Source organism: Typopeltis vanoorti, chromosome 5, assembly GCF_054136105.1.
Source record: "Typopeltis vanoorti isolate ZY-2024b chromosome 5, IOZ_Tvanoo_1.0, whole genome shotgun sequence".
NCBI lineage: Eukaryota > Metazoa > Arthropoda > Arachnida > Uropygi > Thelyphonidae > Typopeltis > Typopeltis vanoorti.
Genome location: NC_143553.1, coordinates 127595909 through 127614842, shown reverse-complemented (window position 1 = coordinate 127614842; position 18934 = coordinate 127595909). Strand labels below are relative to the sequence as shown.

At 37.0% G+C, this 18934-nt stretch overlaps 1 protein-coding gene across 1 annotated transcript in view; it reads left to right on the top strand.

Moving 5' to 3' along the window:
- htt (huntingtin) overlaps positions 1 to 18934 on the top strand; it is a 1164033-nt gene that overhangs the window by 548571 nt on the left and 596528 nt on the right. Inside the window, exon 25 of the mRNA XM_090393484.1 lies at positions 16959 to 17128. Within this exon, the coding sequence (XP_090249610.1) occupies positions 16959 to 17128 (170 nt within the window). The remainder of the gene's footprint in view (positions 1 to 16958; positions 17129 to 18934) is intronic.

Sequence of the window (18934 nt, the reverse complement as noted above, 5' to 3'; positions counted from 1 at the left end):
ATGTCCATACAAAGTAGAGATGCAAGAGGGAAATAGGACCAGTGGTTTTGAGGCAGTATGGTGTGAGATAGAGGTGAATAGAATCAAATACTTGGTGGGATGTTGTTATAGACCTGGTAATGTGGATGGTGGTGATAGTGAAATGTATAGTCAAATTAGCCAGGCAAATAAGAAAAGGGTGATCATTATGGGTGATTTTAATTATGGCAATATAGACTCAAATGAAGAGGTAGCAACTGGAAGTAAAGAAAATGAGTTTCTTGAGTTTTTGAGGGATAATTACCTCAGACAATATGTAACAGAGGGCACACGAAGATTAAGGGTCTTGGATTTGGTCATCTCATCAGAGGATGTAATTATAAATGAGGTGTCAAATCATCCACCAATTGGTGAAAGTGACCATGAGGTGATTACCTGGGTGGTTGCCAGCAGTGCAAGGATCCCTGTGAGAAAAGGGTATATGTGGAACTACAAGGGGGGTGATTATGAAGAGCTCAGGAGATAGCTTGCGGGTGTAGCATGGAATGAGGAGTTAGCTGGAAAAGAGATCAATGCAGCTTGGGGGATTTTCAAAAACTATTTAGTAGATGCAATGTCTAAATGTATTCCAAGGGTGAGAAGGTTAAATAAGGTAGGTGTGAGATGGATGAATAAAGAGATTAAGCATGCGATACAGAGAAAAAGGGCATTGTGGAGGCAGCATCAGAGAAGTAGAAATAACCAATTTCATGAGGTCTACAAAGACCAGGCAAGGAGGGTGGCTTGGTTGGTGAGAGTAGCTAAAGAGAGGTATGAACAGCAGTTAGCTAATGAAGCCAAAAAGAATCCTAGGGAGTTCTTTCAATATGTAGCCAGCAAAAGAAAGAATGATTATGGAAGGATGACATTGATTGGAGGAAATGGGATAAAGACAGCTGTTGCAGAATGTGTGTGGTGGAGATACTTAATGAGCAGTTCATAAAGATCTTTCGATCTTGTGAATGTGATTTCATGAAGAGATTGAGAGCAGTTGATGATGGGGAGGAGAGACTGACTGTAAGTGAGCAAGAGGTGTTTGGAGAGTTGAGTAAATTAGATGTAAATAAGGCTGTGGGACTTGATAATATATCACCGCGTATTCTGAAGGAATGTGCCAGAGAGTTGACACCTGCCTTGACATATTTTTTTAATACGAGTTTTGCACTTGGTCAAGTTCCTAAAGAGTGGAAGGAGGGCAAGATTGTACCACTTCATAAAGGAAGGTGATCGAACTCAAGCATCAAATTATAGGCCTATCTCTGTGTCAGGCCCTTTCCATAATACATTGCATTATACACTGCTTGAAAAGAAGTCAATGGACACCATAGTGTGAGAAACAAATAGCAATGGCATCCACCTTAAAGAGATGTAGGACCTCCTTTTGCTATGACTTTTGTTATTACCTCATGATTGCAACAGTCCCATAAGGCATACTTTCCACAAGTGTACAATGACTATCAATGGGAATTTTAGACCATTCTTCCTGTAGGCATGTAGTGATGTCCTGAACTGTTTGTGATTGATGTCCCTTAACTTCAGAGTCCCGATGATCTAGTTCATCCCACAGATGTTCAATAGGGTTGAGATCAGGGCTCTGTGGAGGCCCGTCAAGTGTGGTGATGGTCATGTCTACAAACCACATAGTTACAGAAGCAGCTTTATAACACAATGCATTGTCTTGTTGAAAGAGACAATGATCAGTTCTGTAGAAATGCCACAAAGTAGGAAGCATTGCATTGTCCACAATGTTCAAATACCTATCAGAGTTCAATGTTTGTGGCATCACAAACAGAGATCTGAGTCCAAAGCAGATAAAATGGGACCATACAATCTCACCACCACCTCTGGAATTTCATAGTTGGAATTACACACTCAGGTAAAAGACATTCACTGGGCATCTGCCACACCTGTCCATCTGCTCAGTAGAGGATGTAATGAGATTCATCACTTTATAACGCAGCTTTCCAATCTTCTATGTCCCACTGTATACTCTCTTTGTACCACTGTAAATGACGCTGTATGTTGGTTTGGGTAATGTAGGGCTTGCATATTGCAGTCCTGGAAACCCATGTTGTGAGCCTAGTTCTGAATGTTTTTTGTGCAGATTTGTGTTCAATTCGATGCCCGGAACTCAGATTCAATGTGTTGTCAACAAATTGCAGTTTTTACATATTGTCCTTCGTATCACCATATTATGGTCATGTTTGGTGAGTGTGTTGGCTAGTCCACTGTGGATAATAGTAGCGGTTGACTCCCTGCACTTCCCTCTCAGTATGGTAGCATCATTGTTGATCAGTTCTGTAGAAATGCCACAAAGTAGGAATCATTGCATTGCATTGTCCACAATGTTCAGATACCTATCAGAGTTCAATGTTTGTGGCATCACAAACAGAGATCTGAGTCCAAAGCAGATAAAATGGGACCATACAATCTCACCACCACCTCTGGAATTTCATAGTTGGAATTACACACTCTCACCCACACCCTGGGCCATCCCAGGTAGTTACCTGGGATGGCCCAGTTTGCCTGCAACATGGCATATTATCATAATACTTCTTTCAAATTCCAATTCCGTGGACTTCTTTCCAAGCAGTGTACATGTCTTAAAGCATGTGTGCTTTGCATTGCGATATTAAGACAAATAATGTGAAGTCAATAGTCTCCATATACAAGCAGCCTAGTCACGAGGATACTTCACTCACAAACTTTGTTTGCTTACACTTGGAGAAAATATTAAACAAGAATATTATTATTATATTATTGCACCCTTCATGGAGTTGGCAGATTCATAATGGGGGGTTCATTCAAGTGACAACATATTTATCGTACTGAATCTTGAAATCCTTAACACTCCTTGTATTAACAACATATTCTGGTAATGGTTCCATATTTCAGCTATGGCAAAGTTCCAAGGGAGTGGAAAGAGGTATGGATAGTTTCATTACATAAAGGTAATTACAGGCCAGTTAGTATCTTGGGGGCTGTGTAAAGTAGTGGAAAAGTTGATTAAAGGTAAAATCCAGGAATGGGTGGGTAGCAGTATGATATTCTGCAGCTGGCTTTGTAAAAGCAAGTGCTGCCTTAGTAATTTACTCACATTTTATAATAATAATAATTAGATAAGGGAAATATACTTTACAGAGGCATTTGACAGAATATAACATGGAAGATGATTTAGGTGAGAGCAGATGGGGATGAACATGAAGCTGGTGGCATGGGGTGGCTGACAGACAGACAGACACCAGAGGGCATTATGTAGTGGAGCGTATCAAAACTCTGTACTAGGGATACCACTCTTTAATTTGTAGATTAATGATATAGGAAATTATTCAAGGAGGAAAATATATTCAGCTGTTTTGTTAATGCTGTGAAACTGGGGAGGGCAGTAGTTGATAAAGGTGATGTAGATATCCTGCAGCATGATTTAAATAAATTTACATTGTGATGAAAGATAATGTAAAATTTTACATTTTACAATTTAATGTTGTAAAATGTAAAATTTTGCACTTTGGGATGAAAAAATTACACATTGTGTATCACAGTAATACTGAATTACAAGATGTTGATGAGCCTGGAGACATGGCAATTAATGGTAGACAGTGTTGAAGTTCAGACAGCATGTTGCAAAAGTTGGCAAAATAACTCAAGGAATTGATGGATGTTGAAAAACACACTAACAAGTAAATATAGGGGAAGTTATTATCCCTCTTTATAAGGTTATGATTTGGCTAGCTCTAGACTATTGTTCACAGATTTAGTTCCTGGTTTTCATGGGGGATATCAGGTAGTGGTAAAGGAGGTCCAGAAATGAGTGCGGGCTGATGACAGATCTGTGGAATGCTCCCTAGGAAAAATCAATGGTGTGTGGTTTTACAAGGTGATGTTGTTCATAGGCACAGTGAAGGTGACATATAAGTCACTAAATCCATTCTATAAGATTGACCCATTGCTAACTTCCTATATACAATTTTCCTCCAAATCAGTCTGTTACCTGTCAAGACTCCAACATTATCAGATCTTATATTTCTGTCGTCTAAGGCACTTTGTACCGTATCAATCCACCTATATCTTGGTCTTCCTCTGGGTCGTTTTGCTCCCAACCTGGAAGAGAACACTTGTTTTGCTAATCTTTCTTCGCCCATTCTGTTTAAGTGACCATACCACCTGAGATTAGCTCTACTAATGCATTCCTGGATGTTGACAGTGTCAAGTTCTTTCTTAATATATTCGTTTTTAATATGATATTGCCATTGATGCCATTTGTTCACGTCTATAATCTTTCTCAGGACTCTTATATCTGCGGTCTTTAGTCTTTGGTCAAGTGTTTTACTTCTGACCCAGCTCTCAGATCCATAAGTTAAAACTGGTTTGAACACTGTCTTGTATACAGCTTATTTAGTGTTCCAACTAATCTTATTCCATATGAATTTATTCAGTTGACTTCCTACCATACCAACTTTGCTGGTTCTGTTGTCTATTTCTATATTTAATTTACCATCTTCAGTAAAAATCGTGCCTAAGTAGCTGAAATGTTTCACTTGATCCACAGGTTCTTCATTCACAACACAGTTGACATTTTCAATGATTCTGCCTATTTTCATTGTCTTTGTCTTTTTATTGCTGACCTTCATACCATATCTATTACAACAGCTATTCAATTTAGTCAGAGAATCTTGCAGACTTGTAGCGGATTTATTTAGAAATATAACATCATCCACATAAAGCAAAGAGCTGACATTAACATCTCCAATTTTGATATCATGTTTAATACTACTTTCCTTCATAATGTGATCCATATAGATAATGAATAACAGAGAGGATAATGTACATCCTTGTCTCACACCACATTTAACATTAAACCATTTTCCTGTACTTCTTTCAATTCTAACTGCTGACTGACAACTCAAATAAAGACTAAGTATTGCTTGATATAATGCCCCATTGACACCATATAACTGTAGTGTATTTGAATAGCTTCTCTCTTGGCACCTTGTCATATGCCTTTTCCAAATCGACAAAACTTAAATACAGATCTCTGTTATATTCCGATGCTTTCTCGACTATTTGTCATAAAGTGAAAATCTGATCCTGACAGCCTCTATTTAGCCTGAATCCAGCTTGTTCTTCACCAAGCTTTTCTTCCACAATCCTTCTCAACCGTTTCTCAAGTATACTTGCATAGATCTTGCCAGAAACACTCAGTAGGGAAATACCTCTGTAATTCTCACATTCAGTTTTATTTCCCTTTTTATATATGGGTAGTATCAGAGCTCTACTTCAATCATCGGGAATTCTTCTCTCTGTCCAGGCTTTCTGAACTATGCAGTGCAGCCACTGTAAGACTCTTATATCACCATACTTCAGCATTTCTGGTCGAATATCATCTACTCCTGCTGCCTTTCCACATTTCAAGCCTTTGATGACTTTTTCTACTTCAAGTATAGATATGTATGCATGGTCAATGTTTTTTACCACTGTGCTGTCATCACTGCTTGTTTCATTTAGAAGTATTTCAAAGTAATTACTCCATACTCCAAGGATATCTTTTTCCCGTCTTAATGTCACCTTTATCATCTCTAACTCCTTTTACAGCAATCTTTCCTCCTTTCCTAAGCTTCTTCAACAACCTCCAGAATATTTTGCAACCTTCTTGATATTTATTTTCTATATTCTTGCCAAAGTCCTCCCATGACTTTTGTTTAGCTAGTTTTACACAGTGTTTTGCATTTGTCTCTGTATTCTCTAAGAGCACAAGCTGACTTATTTGACAGGAATGCTTTCTTCTTTTCCTTCACTGCTTCTTTAACTTCCTGTGTCCACCAGGGAGTTCTGATTTTTTTATCCTTGCAGACAACCTCACCACATGCCTCTCTGGCAGAATCAATCAATGTTTTCTTCAGAGTTTGCCATTAAATCTCCAAGGTTTGGTTCCTATTCTCAAACTCTTTCATTTTTTCTTCAATAATCTTTGTGTATTTTAGTCTACAGTTCACATCTGAGAGCTGCTCAACTTTTATTCGCTTTAAAACTTTCTTACATGTTATTCTTTTCAATATGAAATTCAATTTTATCTTGCTCAAGACTAAATAGTGATCACTTCCAATTTCAAATCCTCTGTACACTCCCTGGTGTCCTGAACCAGGGAGAAAACATCGCTATCAACAATAACATAGTCAATGAGACTTTTCTTATTCCTTGCCTCTTCTCTCCATGTGAATTTGTGCACATTTTTATGTTGGAACATGGTGTTAGTAATAACCAGTCCATGTCGTGGGTAGAAATCCAACAGGTATTTGCCATCATTATTAGCTTTGCTCTTTTCTCCAAATTTTCCTAAAACATTTTTGTATGTCTGACAATCAGTTCCTACTCTGCTATTTAGATCCCCAACAAGGACCAACTTTTCCTTTTTCATTGTATCAGTTGCTTTTTCTAAAAGCATCAAAAAATTCCTCCATTTCTACCTTAGTAGAACCTTCTGTGGGACCATAGGCACAAATAAGTCTCATTGTCCAGTTCCCCATTCTCATATTTGTCTACATTACTCTACTTGAGACTGACTGCCATTCAAGAAGATTAGCCTCATATTTTGTGTTGAATACTATGGCTACGGGGTGCTTAAGGGTCAAAGCTGTATAACTGAGAGGAGACCTCCACATAGCCTTTAAAGGAATGCGGAGAACCGACAAGGGCTTCTGACCTAATGTCCAATCCTCACCTTCTTGTGGTGCACCCTGTTGGGTATCTACTTTGATACTGAACGAACGAGGATGGGCTGGTAATTTAGGATTTAGTCGACCAAATTGTATTCTTATTGGTTAAACCAAAATAAAAAATGATGGTACACAACATGACAAAATTTCATGCCGGCTGGGGCGTCGCCCGGTTAAACAAGGCCCCTGTTGTTTTCGCCAGGGAACCAGGGCGAACAGCAAAAAGTCAGCTACTGGAACAAATCTGAAAACAAACCCCAACTCAACATCATCAGAGTTAAAGATCGGTACTATCAACGTAAGAAGCCTGAATGGCAAAGAAATGGAGCTAGCTGAGGAATTAGATAAGTACCAGATCGACATAATAGGGGTGACTGAAACAAAAAAGACCAAAACTGGTGAGATCTTTCTGAGCAATAAATACAAAATGTTATATTCAGGCAATGACAATCAAGGAAAAGAAGGAGTAGCCATAGTATTCAACACAAAATACGAGGCTAATCTTCTTGAATGGCAGTCAGTCTCAAGTAGAGTAATGTGGGCAAATATGAGAATGGGGAACTGGACAATGAGACTTATTTGTGCCTATGGTCCCACAGAAGGTTCTACTAAGGTAGAAGTGGAGGAATTTTTTGAGGCTTTAGAAAAAGCAATTGACACAATGAAAAATGAAAAGTTGGTCCTTGTTGAGGATCTAAATAGTAGAGTAGGAAATGATTGTGAGACATACAAAAATATTTTGGGAAAATTTGGAGAAAAGAGCAAAGCTAATAATAATGGCAAATATCTGTTGGATTTCTGCTCAGGACATGGACTGGTTATTACTAACACCATGTTCCAACATAAAAATGTGCACAAATTCACATGGAGAGAAGAGGCTAGGAATAAGAAAAGTCTCATTGACTATGTTATTGTTGATAGTGATGTTTTCTCCCTGGTGCAGGACACCAGAGTGTACAGAGGATTTGAAATTGGAAGTGATCACTATTTAGTCTTGAGCAGGATAAAATTGAATTTCATATTGAAAAGAATAACATGTAAGAAAGTTTTAAAGCGAATAAAAGTTGAGCAACTCTCAGATGTGAACTGTAGGCTAAAATACACAAAGATAATTGAAGAAAAAATGAAAGAGTTTGAGAACAGGAATCAAACCTTGGAGATTCAGTGGCAAACTCTGAAGGAAACATTGATTGATTCTGCCAGAGAGGCATGTGGTGAGGTTGTGTGCAAGGATAAAAAAATCAGAACTCCATGGTGGACACAGGAAGTTAAAGAGGCAGTGAAGGAAAAGAAGAAAGCATATCAAAAGTTCCTGGCAAATAAGTCAGCTTTTACTCTTACCGAATACAGAGACAAATGTAAGAAAGCTAAACACTGTGTAAAACTAGCTAAACAAAAGTCATGGAAGGACTTTGGCAAGAATATAGAAAATAAATATCAAGAAGGCGGCAAAATATTCTGGAGGTTGTTGAAGAAGCTTAGGAATGGAGGAAAGAGTGCTGTAAAAGGCATTAGAGATGATAAAGGTGAAATGAAAACAGGAGAAAAAGATATCCTTGAAGTATGGAGTAATTACTTTGAAAAACTGCTAAATGAAACAAGCAGTGATGACAGCACAGTGATAAAGAACACTGACCAGGCATGCAGTCAGGAATACATATCCATACTTGAAGTAGAAAAAGCAATCAAAGGCTTGAAATGTGGAAAGGCAGCAGGAGTAGATGATATTCGACCAGAAATGCTGAAGTATGGTGGTATAAGAGTCTTACAGTGGCTGCACTGCATAGTTCAGAAAGCCTGGACAGAGGGACGAATTCCCGATGATTGGAGTAGAGCTCTCATAGTACCCATATATAAAAAGGGAAATAAAACTGAATGTGAGAATTACAGAGGTATTTCCCTACTGAGTGTTCCTGGCAAGATCTATGCAAGTATACTTGAGAAACGGTTGAGAAGAATTGTGGAAGAAAAGCTTGGTGAAGAACAAGCTGGATTCAGGCCAAATAGAGGCTGTCAGGATCAGATCTTCACTTTACGACAAATAGTCGAGAAAGCATGGGAATATAACAAAGATCTGTATTTAAGTTTTGTCGATTTGGAAAAGGCATATGACAAGGTGCCAAGAGAGAAGCTATTCAATACGCTGCAGTTATATGGTGTCAATGGGGCATTATATCAAGCAATACTTAGTCTTTATTTGAGTTGTGAGTCAGCAGTTAGAAGTGAAGGAAGTACAGGAAGATGGTTTAATGTTAAATCTGGTGTGAGACAAGGATGTGCATTATCCCCTCTGTTATTCATTATCTATATGGATCACATTATGAAGGAATGTGGTATTAAACCTGATATCAAAATTGGAGATGTTAATGTCAGCTCTTTGCTTTATGTGGATGTTATACTTCTAAATAAATCCACTACAAGTCTGCAAGATTCTCTGACTAAATTGAATAGCTGTTGTAATAGATATGGTATGAAGGTCAGCAATAAAAAGACAAAGACAATGAAAATAGGCAGAATCATTGAAATTGTCAACTGTGTTGTGAATGGAGAACCTGTGGAACAAGTAAAACATTTCAGCTACTTAGGCACGATTTTTACTGAAGATGGTAAATTAAATATAGAAATAGACAACAGAATCAGCAAAGCTGGTATGGTGGGAAGTCAATTGAATAAATTCATATGGAATAAGAAAGAAATTAGTCGGAACACTAAATTAGCTGTATATAAGACTGTGGTCAAACCAATTTTAACTTATGGATCTGAGAGCTGGGTCAGAAGTAAAACACTTGACCAAAGACTAGAGACCGCATATATGAGAGTCCTGAGAAAGATTAGAGGCGTGAATAGATGGCATCAATGGCAATATCATATTAAAAATGAGGATGTTAGGAAAGAACTTGACATTGTCAGCATCCAGGAATGCGTTTGCAGAGCTAATCTCAGATGGTATGGTCACATAAATAGAATGGGAGAGGAAAGATTAGCAAAACAAGTGTTCTCTGCCAGGTTGGCAGGAAAACGACCCAGAGGAAGACCAAGATATAGGTGGATTGATAATGTACAAAGTGCCTTAGACGATAGAAATATAAGATCTGATAATGTTGGAGTCTTAACAAGTAACAGACTGATTTGGAGGAAAATTGTAGATAGGAAGTTAGTAATGATGTAATTTTTTCATGTAGTACTGTCATATCCTGTACACCCCTTGAGGGTACATGGCAGCAATTTGATGATGATGATGATACTATGGCTACTCCTTCTTTTCCTTGATTGTCATTGCCTGAATATAACAATTTGTATTTATTACTCAAAAAGATCTCACCAGTGTTTGTCTTTTTTGTTTCAGTAACCCCTATTATGTCGATCTGGTACTTATCTAATTCCTTAGCTAGCTCCATTTCTTTGCCATTCAGACTTCTTAAGTTGATGGTATCGATCTTTAACCTCTGGTGATGTTGAGTTGGGGTTTGTTTTCAGATTTGTTCCAGTAGCTGACTTTTCGCTGTTCGCCCTGTTTCCCTGGCGAAAACAACAGGGCCTTGTTTAATCTGGCGACGCCCCAGCCGGCATGAAATTTTGTCATGTTGTACCATCATTTTTTATTTTGGTTTAACCAATAAGAATACAAATTGGTTGGGTAAATCCCAAATTGCCAGCCAATCCTCGTTCGTTCAGTATCCAGTAGATACCCAACAGGGTGCACCAAGAGAAGGTGAGGATTGGACATTAGGTCAGAAGCCCTGGTCGGTTCTCCGCATTCCTTTAAAGGCTATGTGGAGGTCTCCTCTTAGTTATACAGCTTTGACCCTTAAGCACTCTTTATGATAAGGCTTGAAATAGTTGCAAAGCACATTACCAATTGCAAGGAACAAAAACGCAAAACTTACATCATGTTCAAATGATAGTCTTGCTTTCAGCTTTCTTGCTGAATTTATTGGCCAACGCTTGTGTCCAATTTTGTTTCCACCTATTTTGTATTCAGCTGCATAATTATCCACGAAAAGATAACCTCCAGGCTTCTTACTTCTCCTCAAATTCTTGTCTTAGATTGGTTGGGACAATTTATTGATCTAATTTAAATTGTCCCATTCCAAGGTTGCAACTTTCAATATCTCTTTTAATTTTTTTTTTGCCAAAAAGAGATTAGAAAAATTTAGTCCAATCTGGTTATCAACAATGTCTCCTGGTCCAGATTGCTTTGTTCTGAAGTTTTGCACCACAGAATTGATTCCTGTTTTGTGTTACATTTTTTTACACTCTTGTGTTATGCTGTATTCATCCTGCATATATTCAGCATATTCCTGCAGATGACAGTAAATTCTGACCATCAGATTTATCGATTTCACCCCCTGCCCCCTTGCTCAACGGGTAATCTTTTTACTTATGTAATTCAACACCCGAGCAAACATGGGTGTTTGCTCATTCTATGAACAAATTAAAATGGTTGTTGATATTTCTAAGTAATTTGATCAAGTTTGTTGTAAAGACCTATGAAGTAAGTTCCCATTTTGTGATCCGTCTTTAGTGTTTTGCAGCTGGTTTTTATCTTTCTATTTGGTTGATTATTATAATTATTGTTATTTTACGGCATCTCTATGGAGTCCTGACACTTATCCTGGTAGACCCAAATCAACTATTATACAATAAATCCTATCATACATCTTCTTGAATCCATCCACCATCAGGGAACTCACATTTGACTATTTGTCATATATTGAAAATTTTCACTTGGATCTATTTTATAAAACCCCTTTAATATCTGAAATGTTTCTATTATGTCCTCTCTTTTCTGCCTATCAACAAAACTTTGTAACCCACAATCCTTCAACCTATCCTCATAGGTAGTATTCCACAGATCTGTCACCATCTTGGCCACACATCTCTGAATCTTTTCGACCACATCCTAGTCCCAAAAAAACCCAGGTGACCAAATCTGTGTGCAGTAGGCAAGATGCGGCTGAATCATAGTCATATAAAGAGGGTTAATAATTTCCTTATCTTTACTTGTTAGCATTTTATTCAACATCCAAGTAATTTGTTGAGCTATTTTACCAACTTTTGCAATATGCCCTCTGAACTTCAACTATTTGTCCACCATTATCCCCAAGTCCCTAGCCTCATCAGTTTCCTGCAATTCAATACCATCAATATGACACACCATATGCAACTTTTTGAACCTGAAGAGTGCATAACCTAACATTTTGCAACATTAAATTGACAATCATAATCCTTCACCCACATTGCCAATTTATTTAAATTACCCTGCAGTATATCTACATTACTTTTAATCAACTATTACGCTGTCCAGTTTTGCATCAACAGCAGAATATCTCCTCTTAAATTCTTCCCTATGTCATTGATATACAAATTAAAGAATAGTCTTGTACTGAACCCTGAGGTACTCCACTAGTTACCATCATTCTCCTAGATTCCACTCCACCATATACTACTTTCTGTTGTCTTTCCAACAGCCCCCCCCCCTCCCATCCATGTTACTAACCTCATATCCATTCCCATTTGCTCCAGTTTTTGTAATAGTTTTCCATGTAGTATTCTGTCAAATGGCTTGGCAAAGTTGAGCAGTATCATGGTGTAGCCATTACCTTTATCTAATCCTGCTGTCACTTTATTATAAAATGTGAATAAGTTATTAAGACAGGACCTACCCTTTACAGAGCCATGCTGCCCACTATAGAGTATCGCATCCCTATCCACTTGCTGTTGTATTTTACATTTCACCATCTTTTCCAATACTTTAACAATCACTCCCGATATATTAACTGGTCTGTAGTTTGCTACCTCTATCTTGAGCCACCTTTATGCAATGGTACTCTCTTAACCTCTTTCCACTGATGTGGAACCCTGCCAGAGCTGAGACTTAGATTGAACAAATTCATCAGGTACAGTGGCAGTGCTCATGCACATTCACATAGTATATGGGCTGATATGCCATCCAGTCCCACTGCTGTGTTCACATTCATATTTTTTAGTATGCTGAACACCTCCTGTTCATCTTCCTCGATGTTGATATGCATCTCTGTAACATCAGCAACTGTAAAATCACCACCTGGATGATACAACCTTGCAAAATAATCACTCAGCAACTCAACTGTTTCTTTTGGTTCAGTCATCTTCATATCATGAGCATTGTTTAAAGTCATTCTACCATAGTAATTTTTCCTCTTACTTGCTACATAACAAAAAAACTCTTTGGGGTTTACTTTGGCCTGTTTGGCTAATTCTTTCTTATAGTCTGATTTGGCCTTCCTTACCATACTAGTCATGCACTTTGTACTGCTTATGAGTATGCTAATCACTTTTTTCTTATTTCTTCCACAATGTTTTTTTTTTTTTTTTGCAGCATCTTGCTTTATATCCCTACTCATCCACTTATTTCCAACTTGGTTTATCCTCCTGACCTTGGGTATGCAGTCTGATACTGCTACGCTCAAGCAATCTGACCAACCACTTGCCATGCATTACTGACATTCTATCCTTGTAGCTTCTCAAACCATGGCACTGTTCCAAATGAATCTTAAGTCTCTCATAATCACCAGCTTATTAGGCAAACATAAACTCCTTCTTGACAGAGAACTCCATATGTTTGGCAACTTCCCAAAATAAGACTGCATGGTCACTCTCCCCAATTGGAGGCAGAGCATCTACCTTGGTTATGGATACATCATTTGATGCTATTATCAGATCCAACACCTTTAAACTCCTTGTCCTCTCTCTCTAACATGTTGTTTCATGTAATTATTCCTTAGCAATTGTATAAATTTCACTTCCATCCTACCATGCTCCTTTCCTTCCTCCAATCAACGTCCCCATAGTTAGTTTCTCATAATAACTGTTCAGCCTACACTAATTGTTTTAACCTGCCGATACATGATGTCCACATCTTCCTGTGGACTCCCCTAGTCTATAGCAGTACCCAACAACCTGTTTTGTCCTATATACCTCTATCTCATACCAGACAGCCTCAAATGAACCATCTCCCTCAGAGCTAAAATCCTAATTTTAGCTCTGAGGGAGCTAAAATTTAATAAAATTTAACTTCTAATTTTGTTGATTGTAATTCTTCAGCTATCATCAGCAATACCCACCTCCTGCCCTGTTCCTTCCATACTCTGAAAATACAATACCCTTTACATTCTATTTCTGTAACTATATCATTTTCAATGAACCAGGTCTCACTAATTCCTATAATTTTGGACCAAGTCGAGCTTACCAATGCCAAAAACTTCTTACTCTTATTGCTGATACTTCTTGTATTTGTGTACATGCGTTTCAACTTCCCTTGGTACCCACATAGTTACCCTTTTGTAATATCATTACCAACCCATTCAAGTTTAAGACCTGTGAATTCCCATTCGCCATTGCTTAATCATTACTGTACACAAGCTCATTTATCACAGAGGTGGCCAGATACATGCTTGATTTCATCCTCCTTAATATCTCTAGTTTCACTAGTTTTGCACTACCACAATCTCACTAAACAACACTTTCTCCAAAAATCTAATTCCAAAACCATTTAAATGTAGTCCATCGGGCATTTGTAAGTCCTTTCGTACATCAAATTCACTTCATACATCAATAAATTGCACACCATTATTCCTTCTGCACAATCTTCTCATTGACTCATTGGCAATCATAGCCCTTCTTCTCAGTTCTGTCCTATCATACCAAGGCAGTAGACTCACAGTCTTTACTTTCTTACTCTTCATTTTTGCTTCAACTAACAACTCTTTCATATCTTCTCTCATTGCATATTTCTCACCTTTCAAATCATTTGTGCCAGCCAAAACAATTAACTCATTCGCTTCATTCTTCTACATACTTAAAGCATCAATGACATCTTTTATCATCGCACCTAGAAAACATGCTTTCATCACTTTCTCATTAATTATATCTCTTGTTGTTGAATTCCCACACAATACTATCTCTTTTCTCCCAGTTTTTTGCAGTTTTATGCTTTTCCCATTCATTCTTTCTTTCATTCTCTATCTGTAGCACATGCCAATCATTTCTCCAGTCGCTCAAGCTCACATTTTGTCCTGTGAAGGAGTCTGCTCTTACCGTGCTAGTATTTCATCATCCACATTATTACCTTCAACCACTTCCTTCAAATTCTCATTCATATTTTGTACACTATCATTCACTGCTTCTGCTGCATTCTCCACGACTCTTTGACACTCCTTCCTTATATCCTTATTATCAGTCACTTCATTCTTTTGCAATTACATTTCTTATTCTTGCTTACAAAACATTTTCTCCATTCTCACTTTCCTGCCATAAACCATTCACTCTCAGCAATGAATACATTAAACACACGTTACATTGCACTAAATCTACACGTTGATATTAGTCAGCATTGATGTCATGGTTGCCATATTTCTCGTATGTATTGGTGCCATAACAAAAAACAATTCTGAAAAGTATATCACTTAATAGTTGAATAAACAACACAACTTAACTACACAGTCAAAAATAAACAAAATAACACCAAATATATATAACAATTTTCTCTAATATCTACTAAAAAATAATGATTTAGCTGCACAACATGTGTATGTACTGCTCCTGCGGACGATGCTAGCACCCATCCACCAGCATATGTAATATGCTGGTGGATGGATCTTCATTCTCTAGTTTTCCAACAGTCTTCTCTTTATCAACATGATCTTTTACAGTTAACCAAATATCCAATCCCAAGTTTTACTAATTAATCTTTCTCATTTGAGTGACTTAGGAGTATGCAAATTAACAAAACTCCCGTAATGTCTAGTTCTACGTAAATTCTGATCTCACAACCATTTTTCATTGGGGGTTCTGATAGCCTTGTAACTTATGCTTGCAAAACTGAATCTTGTATTTTTTCCTGCAAGAAAGATAATTTTCAGTTGTTCTTTTAACAACACTCAAATCTCTGGAAGATGAGATTGAATCTAACATCTGGTCTTTTCAGGTTACAGTCATATCACAAATGTAGCATTCTCAGTTATATATAAAATTTGATTTTCTCTTTTGTTCAAGTCATTACTATATTTCTTCAGAAATATAGTAATTTAATTCAGAAACATTAATAAATTTTTGAATTACACTTCTTCAAATTATAAATCCATCCAGCTATCAAATCCAGCTATTTTTGACTGATTAACTCCACAGTAATTTTTGCTGCATTTATTTTTTTACAGTTTTGCTTGGTGTTTTCAGAATTGGCAGTATTAATTCCTCCTCTTTCAACATTCTTTCACCCTAAACACACATTCTAACTGATCCATGTGCAGTAGCTAGTTAGCATCAGTGCATTACCTTCCCAACCAATTAAATTCCAAACTCACAGAACAAAAATCTCTTCCAATTTTATTAATTCCCTCTACTGCTATGATTTGAAGTAATCACCCTTATTCCTTTCCTAAAGAATGCAATCTTCATATCTGTGTTATTCTTCTCATTCACAGTTTAGTGTACTAACTAAACTGTGAACAGCCTTTCATGTATTGGATTACCATTAACAATCTAAATCTCAGAGTGATTTACTCCTGAAGAAGCAAAAACATTAAATAACATTAAACCAGAGTTTACCATAAGTCATTTGAGGTCAGCAGAAGTAAGTGCAATATAATTTTACATTTGTGGGGAAAAAAAACAAAAAACAAATCTTGATTATATCTTGAAGACCACCTGTATTAGAATTAAAGTTAGTTAATAAAAATTAATGTTAGATGTGAATTCATTTCTTCATTTTTTTTATGACTCCTGCCTACAAATGGCTGTAAACCTGTAGTACATTAGCACTATGGAGCAGGCTGAGATTTTCTGTAATTTTTTGTTATTTTTTTAAAATTTTTTATTTTTGTTTACGTGATCTGGAAACCTGCTCTAAAGATCAAACCTGAAACTTCCTTTTCAGGCATCCACTAAACAGGATGATAGTGGTCTCACACCAGATGAGAAATTCATCTCCCACTTAAGCTTTGGTGAAGATTAAAAAAAAAAGTCTTAGTTTACATATATTTACATTAATACATCAAGTCCAGTTGATTCTAGTAGTTTTTTTTTCTGATAATAATTGTAGATTTTTAGAAAATGCATAATTGCATTTCTGTATTACCAGGTATAAAGTGCATGGTCACTAATATAATTTTGTATTTTAAATATACAGAAAATATTTACAGGTGTCAATAAGCATTTAATATCAATTTCTTTCTTATTCTTTATTAGGCTCTTAAACAGTATACTGTGACAAGTAATGTTAATCTACAATGCCAAGTTTTAGATTTACTTGCCCAATTAGTTCAGTTGCGAGTTAACTACTGCCTTCTAGATTCAGACCAAATATTTATTGGTTTTGTAATTAAACAATTTGAGTATATTGAAGAAGGCCAAATCCCGTAAGTCTACTAGTTCCTCTCCTTTATACATTATTATAGCATTATTATTGTTGATATTATCTCCCTGAAATTATTTTATGGACTATTATAGGAACAGTTTAGAGTTGAAATGTCAAAGATAAGTATTTTTATGCTTTCAAAACATGGAGAAAAAATGGTTTTTTTTGCTCAAGTGATCAAAAAAATTGTTCTGTTAATTAATTACTTGATCAGTTACTAAATGAGAGGGTGTTATCCATCCTTATCCTTAAGCCAAATCTGAAATATAATTAAAAATCTTAAATTAACCTGAGCTCTTATGAAAATATAACCTTGAGTATTGGAGTTCTTATGGTATAGCATTACTCTAAAGCTATGAATTCTGCATACAGGAGCCTCTATGTTGCCTTTAATAATGCTTTGATTAAGGTTTCACTGAAAGTTTATTTTTCACTTGGTTAGACTATAATAAATTTAGTTTAATCCTTTATCCAAGTGTGAGCAAACAAAGTTTGCACCTGAAAATATATTCAGGACTGGGGTAAGGTAGTACAACACCAGGCAACTTGTAGCAAAGGTGGACCAAGCTAACATCACTCCTATCTGAACTTTACGATCGCAAGTGCTTCTCTGTTGAGCGCATTAATCACAAGACCTGTGGCCTTACTCCAGAGACAACTTCAAAAATGGTCCCATTCGATGAAAACTCACCTGTCAAAAAATTATGGTGGAGACTTCACTCAAAGATAAACCACCAGACACTCGCACAGAAAAAATGGATACCTCGATACCCACTGAAAGCAAACTAAACATACCAACTGACCCTAACACATTTGATGTTTTGAACACTCTACCAGAGGAATGGACACTGGCTGTCCATACTTCCCTAAAACAGTGGATAAATATAAATCTGACAAAGGTAAGCCCTCACCCTCTCGAAAACCAGACAAGTCAATAAAATCAAGACAATAGGAAAATTTTTGCAATGGAACTGTCGTGGGATCTGCCAGAATATTGACGATATCAAGATGTTGTTGCAGAAACACAAACCTTTCTGTTTCTGTCTACAGGAAACTTACTTAAGACCCAATGAGGACCATACCTTTAGAAATTTCACTGTTGTATGTAAGGATAGAACTGGAGATGGTCCTGCTCGTGGAGGAGAAGCTATCCTAGTGGGCAGTCATATTCCTTTCCATCAGGTCCAACTTAATACGGATCTGGAAGCAGTAGCGATTTGCTTCTCTGTGGGATTTCTTATTACAGTATGTTCAATTTATTTACCACCAAATGCTCAGTTAAATGAAATTGATCTCGCAACTGCCTGAACTTTTAATTTTAAATACTTTTGATGGGTGACTTTAACAGTCACAATACTCTATGGGATGGTGCCAACTTAATAGACGAGGTCGAATCATTGAAAAAATTCTTGATAATAATAACCTTTCCCTTCTAAATAATAAACTCAATACTTTCTTCCATATGTCTACCGGCTCATATTCTGCAATTGATCTTACAATCTGTTCTCCTTCCATTCTTCCGCTGCTCATGTGGGACGTTGAAGAGAACATATATGGAAGTGATCACTTTCCTGTTCTTTGTACAATGTCTTCACAGGAACCATGTTCGCCCACATGGATACCTATATGGAAAATGGACCAGGCTGACTGGAACACTTTCTCTCATCTTGCAAAATTTAATGCTGATGCCATCAGTCAAACACCTATCAATGAAGCTGTAAAATATATAACAGAATGCATTGTACAGGCAGCAACAACAACCTCCATTCCAAAAACATCATCTCGATTTCCAGTCTATCCAAAGCCT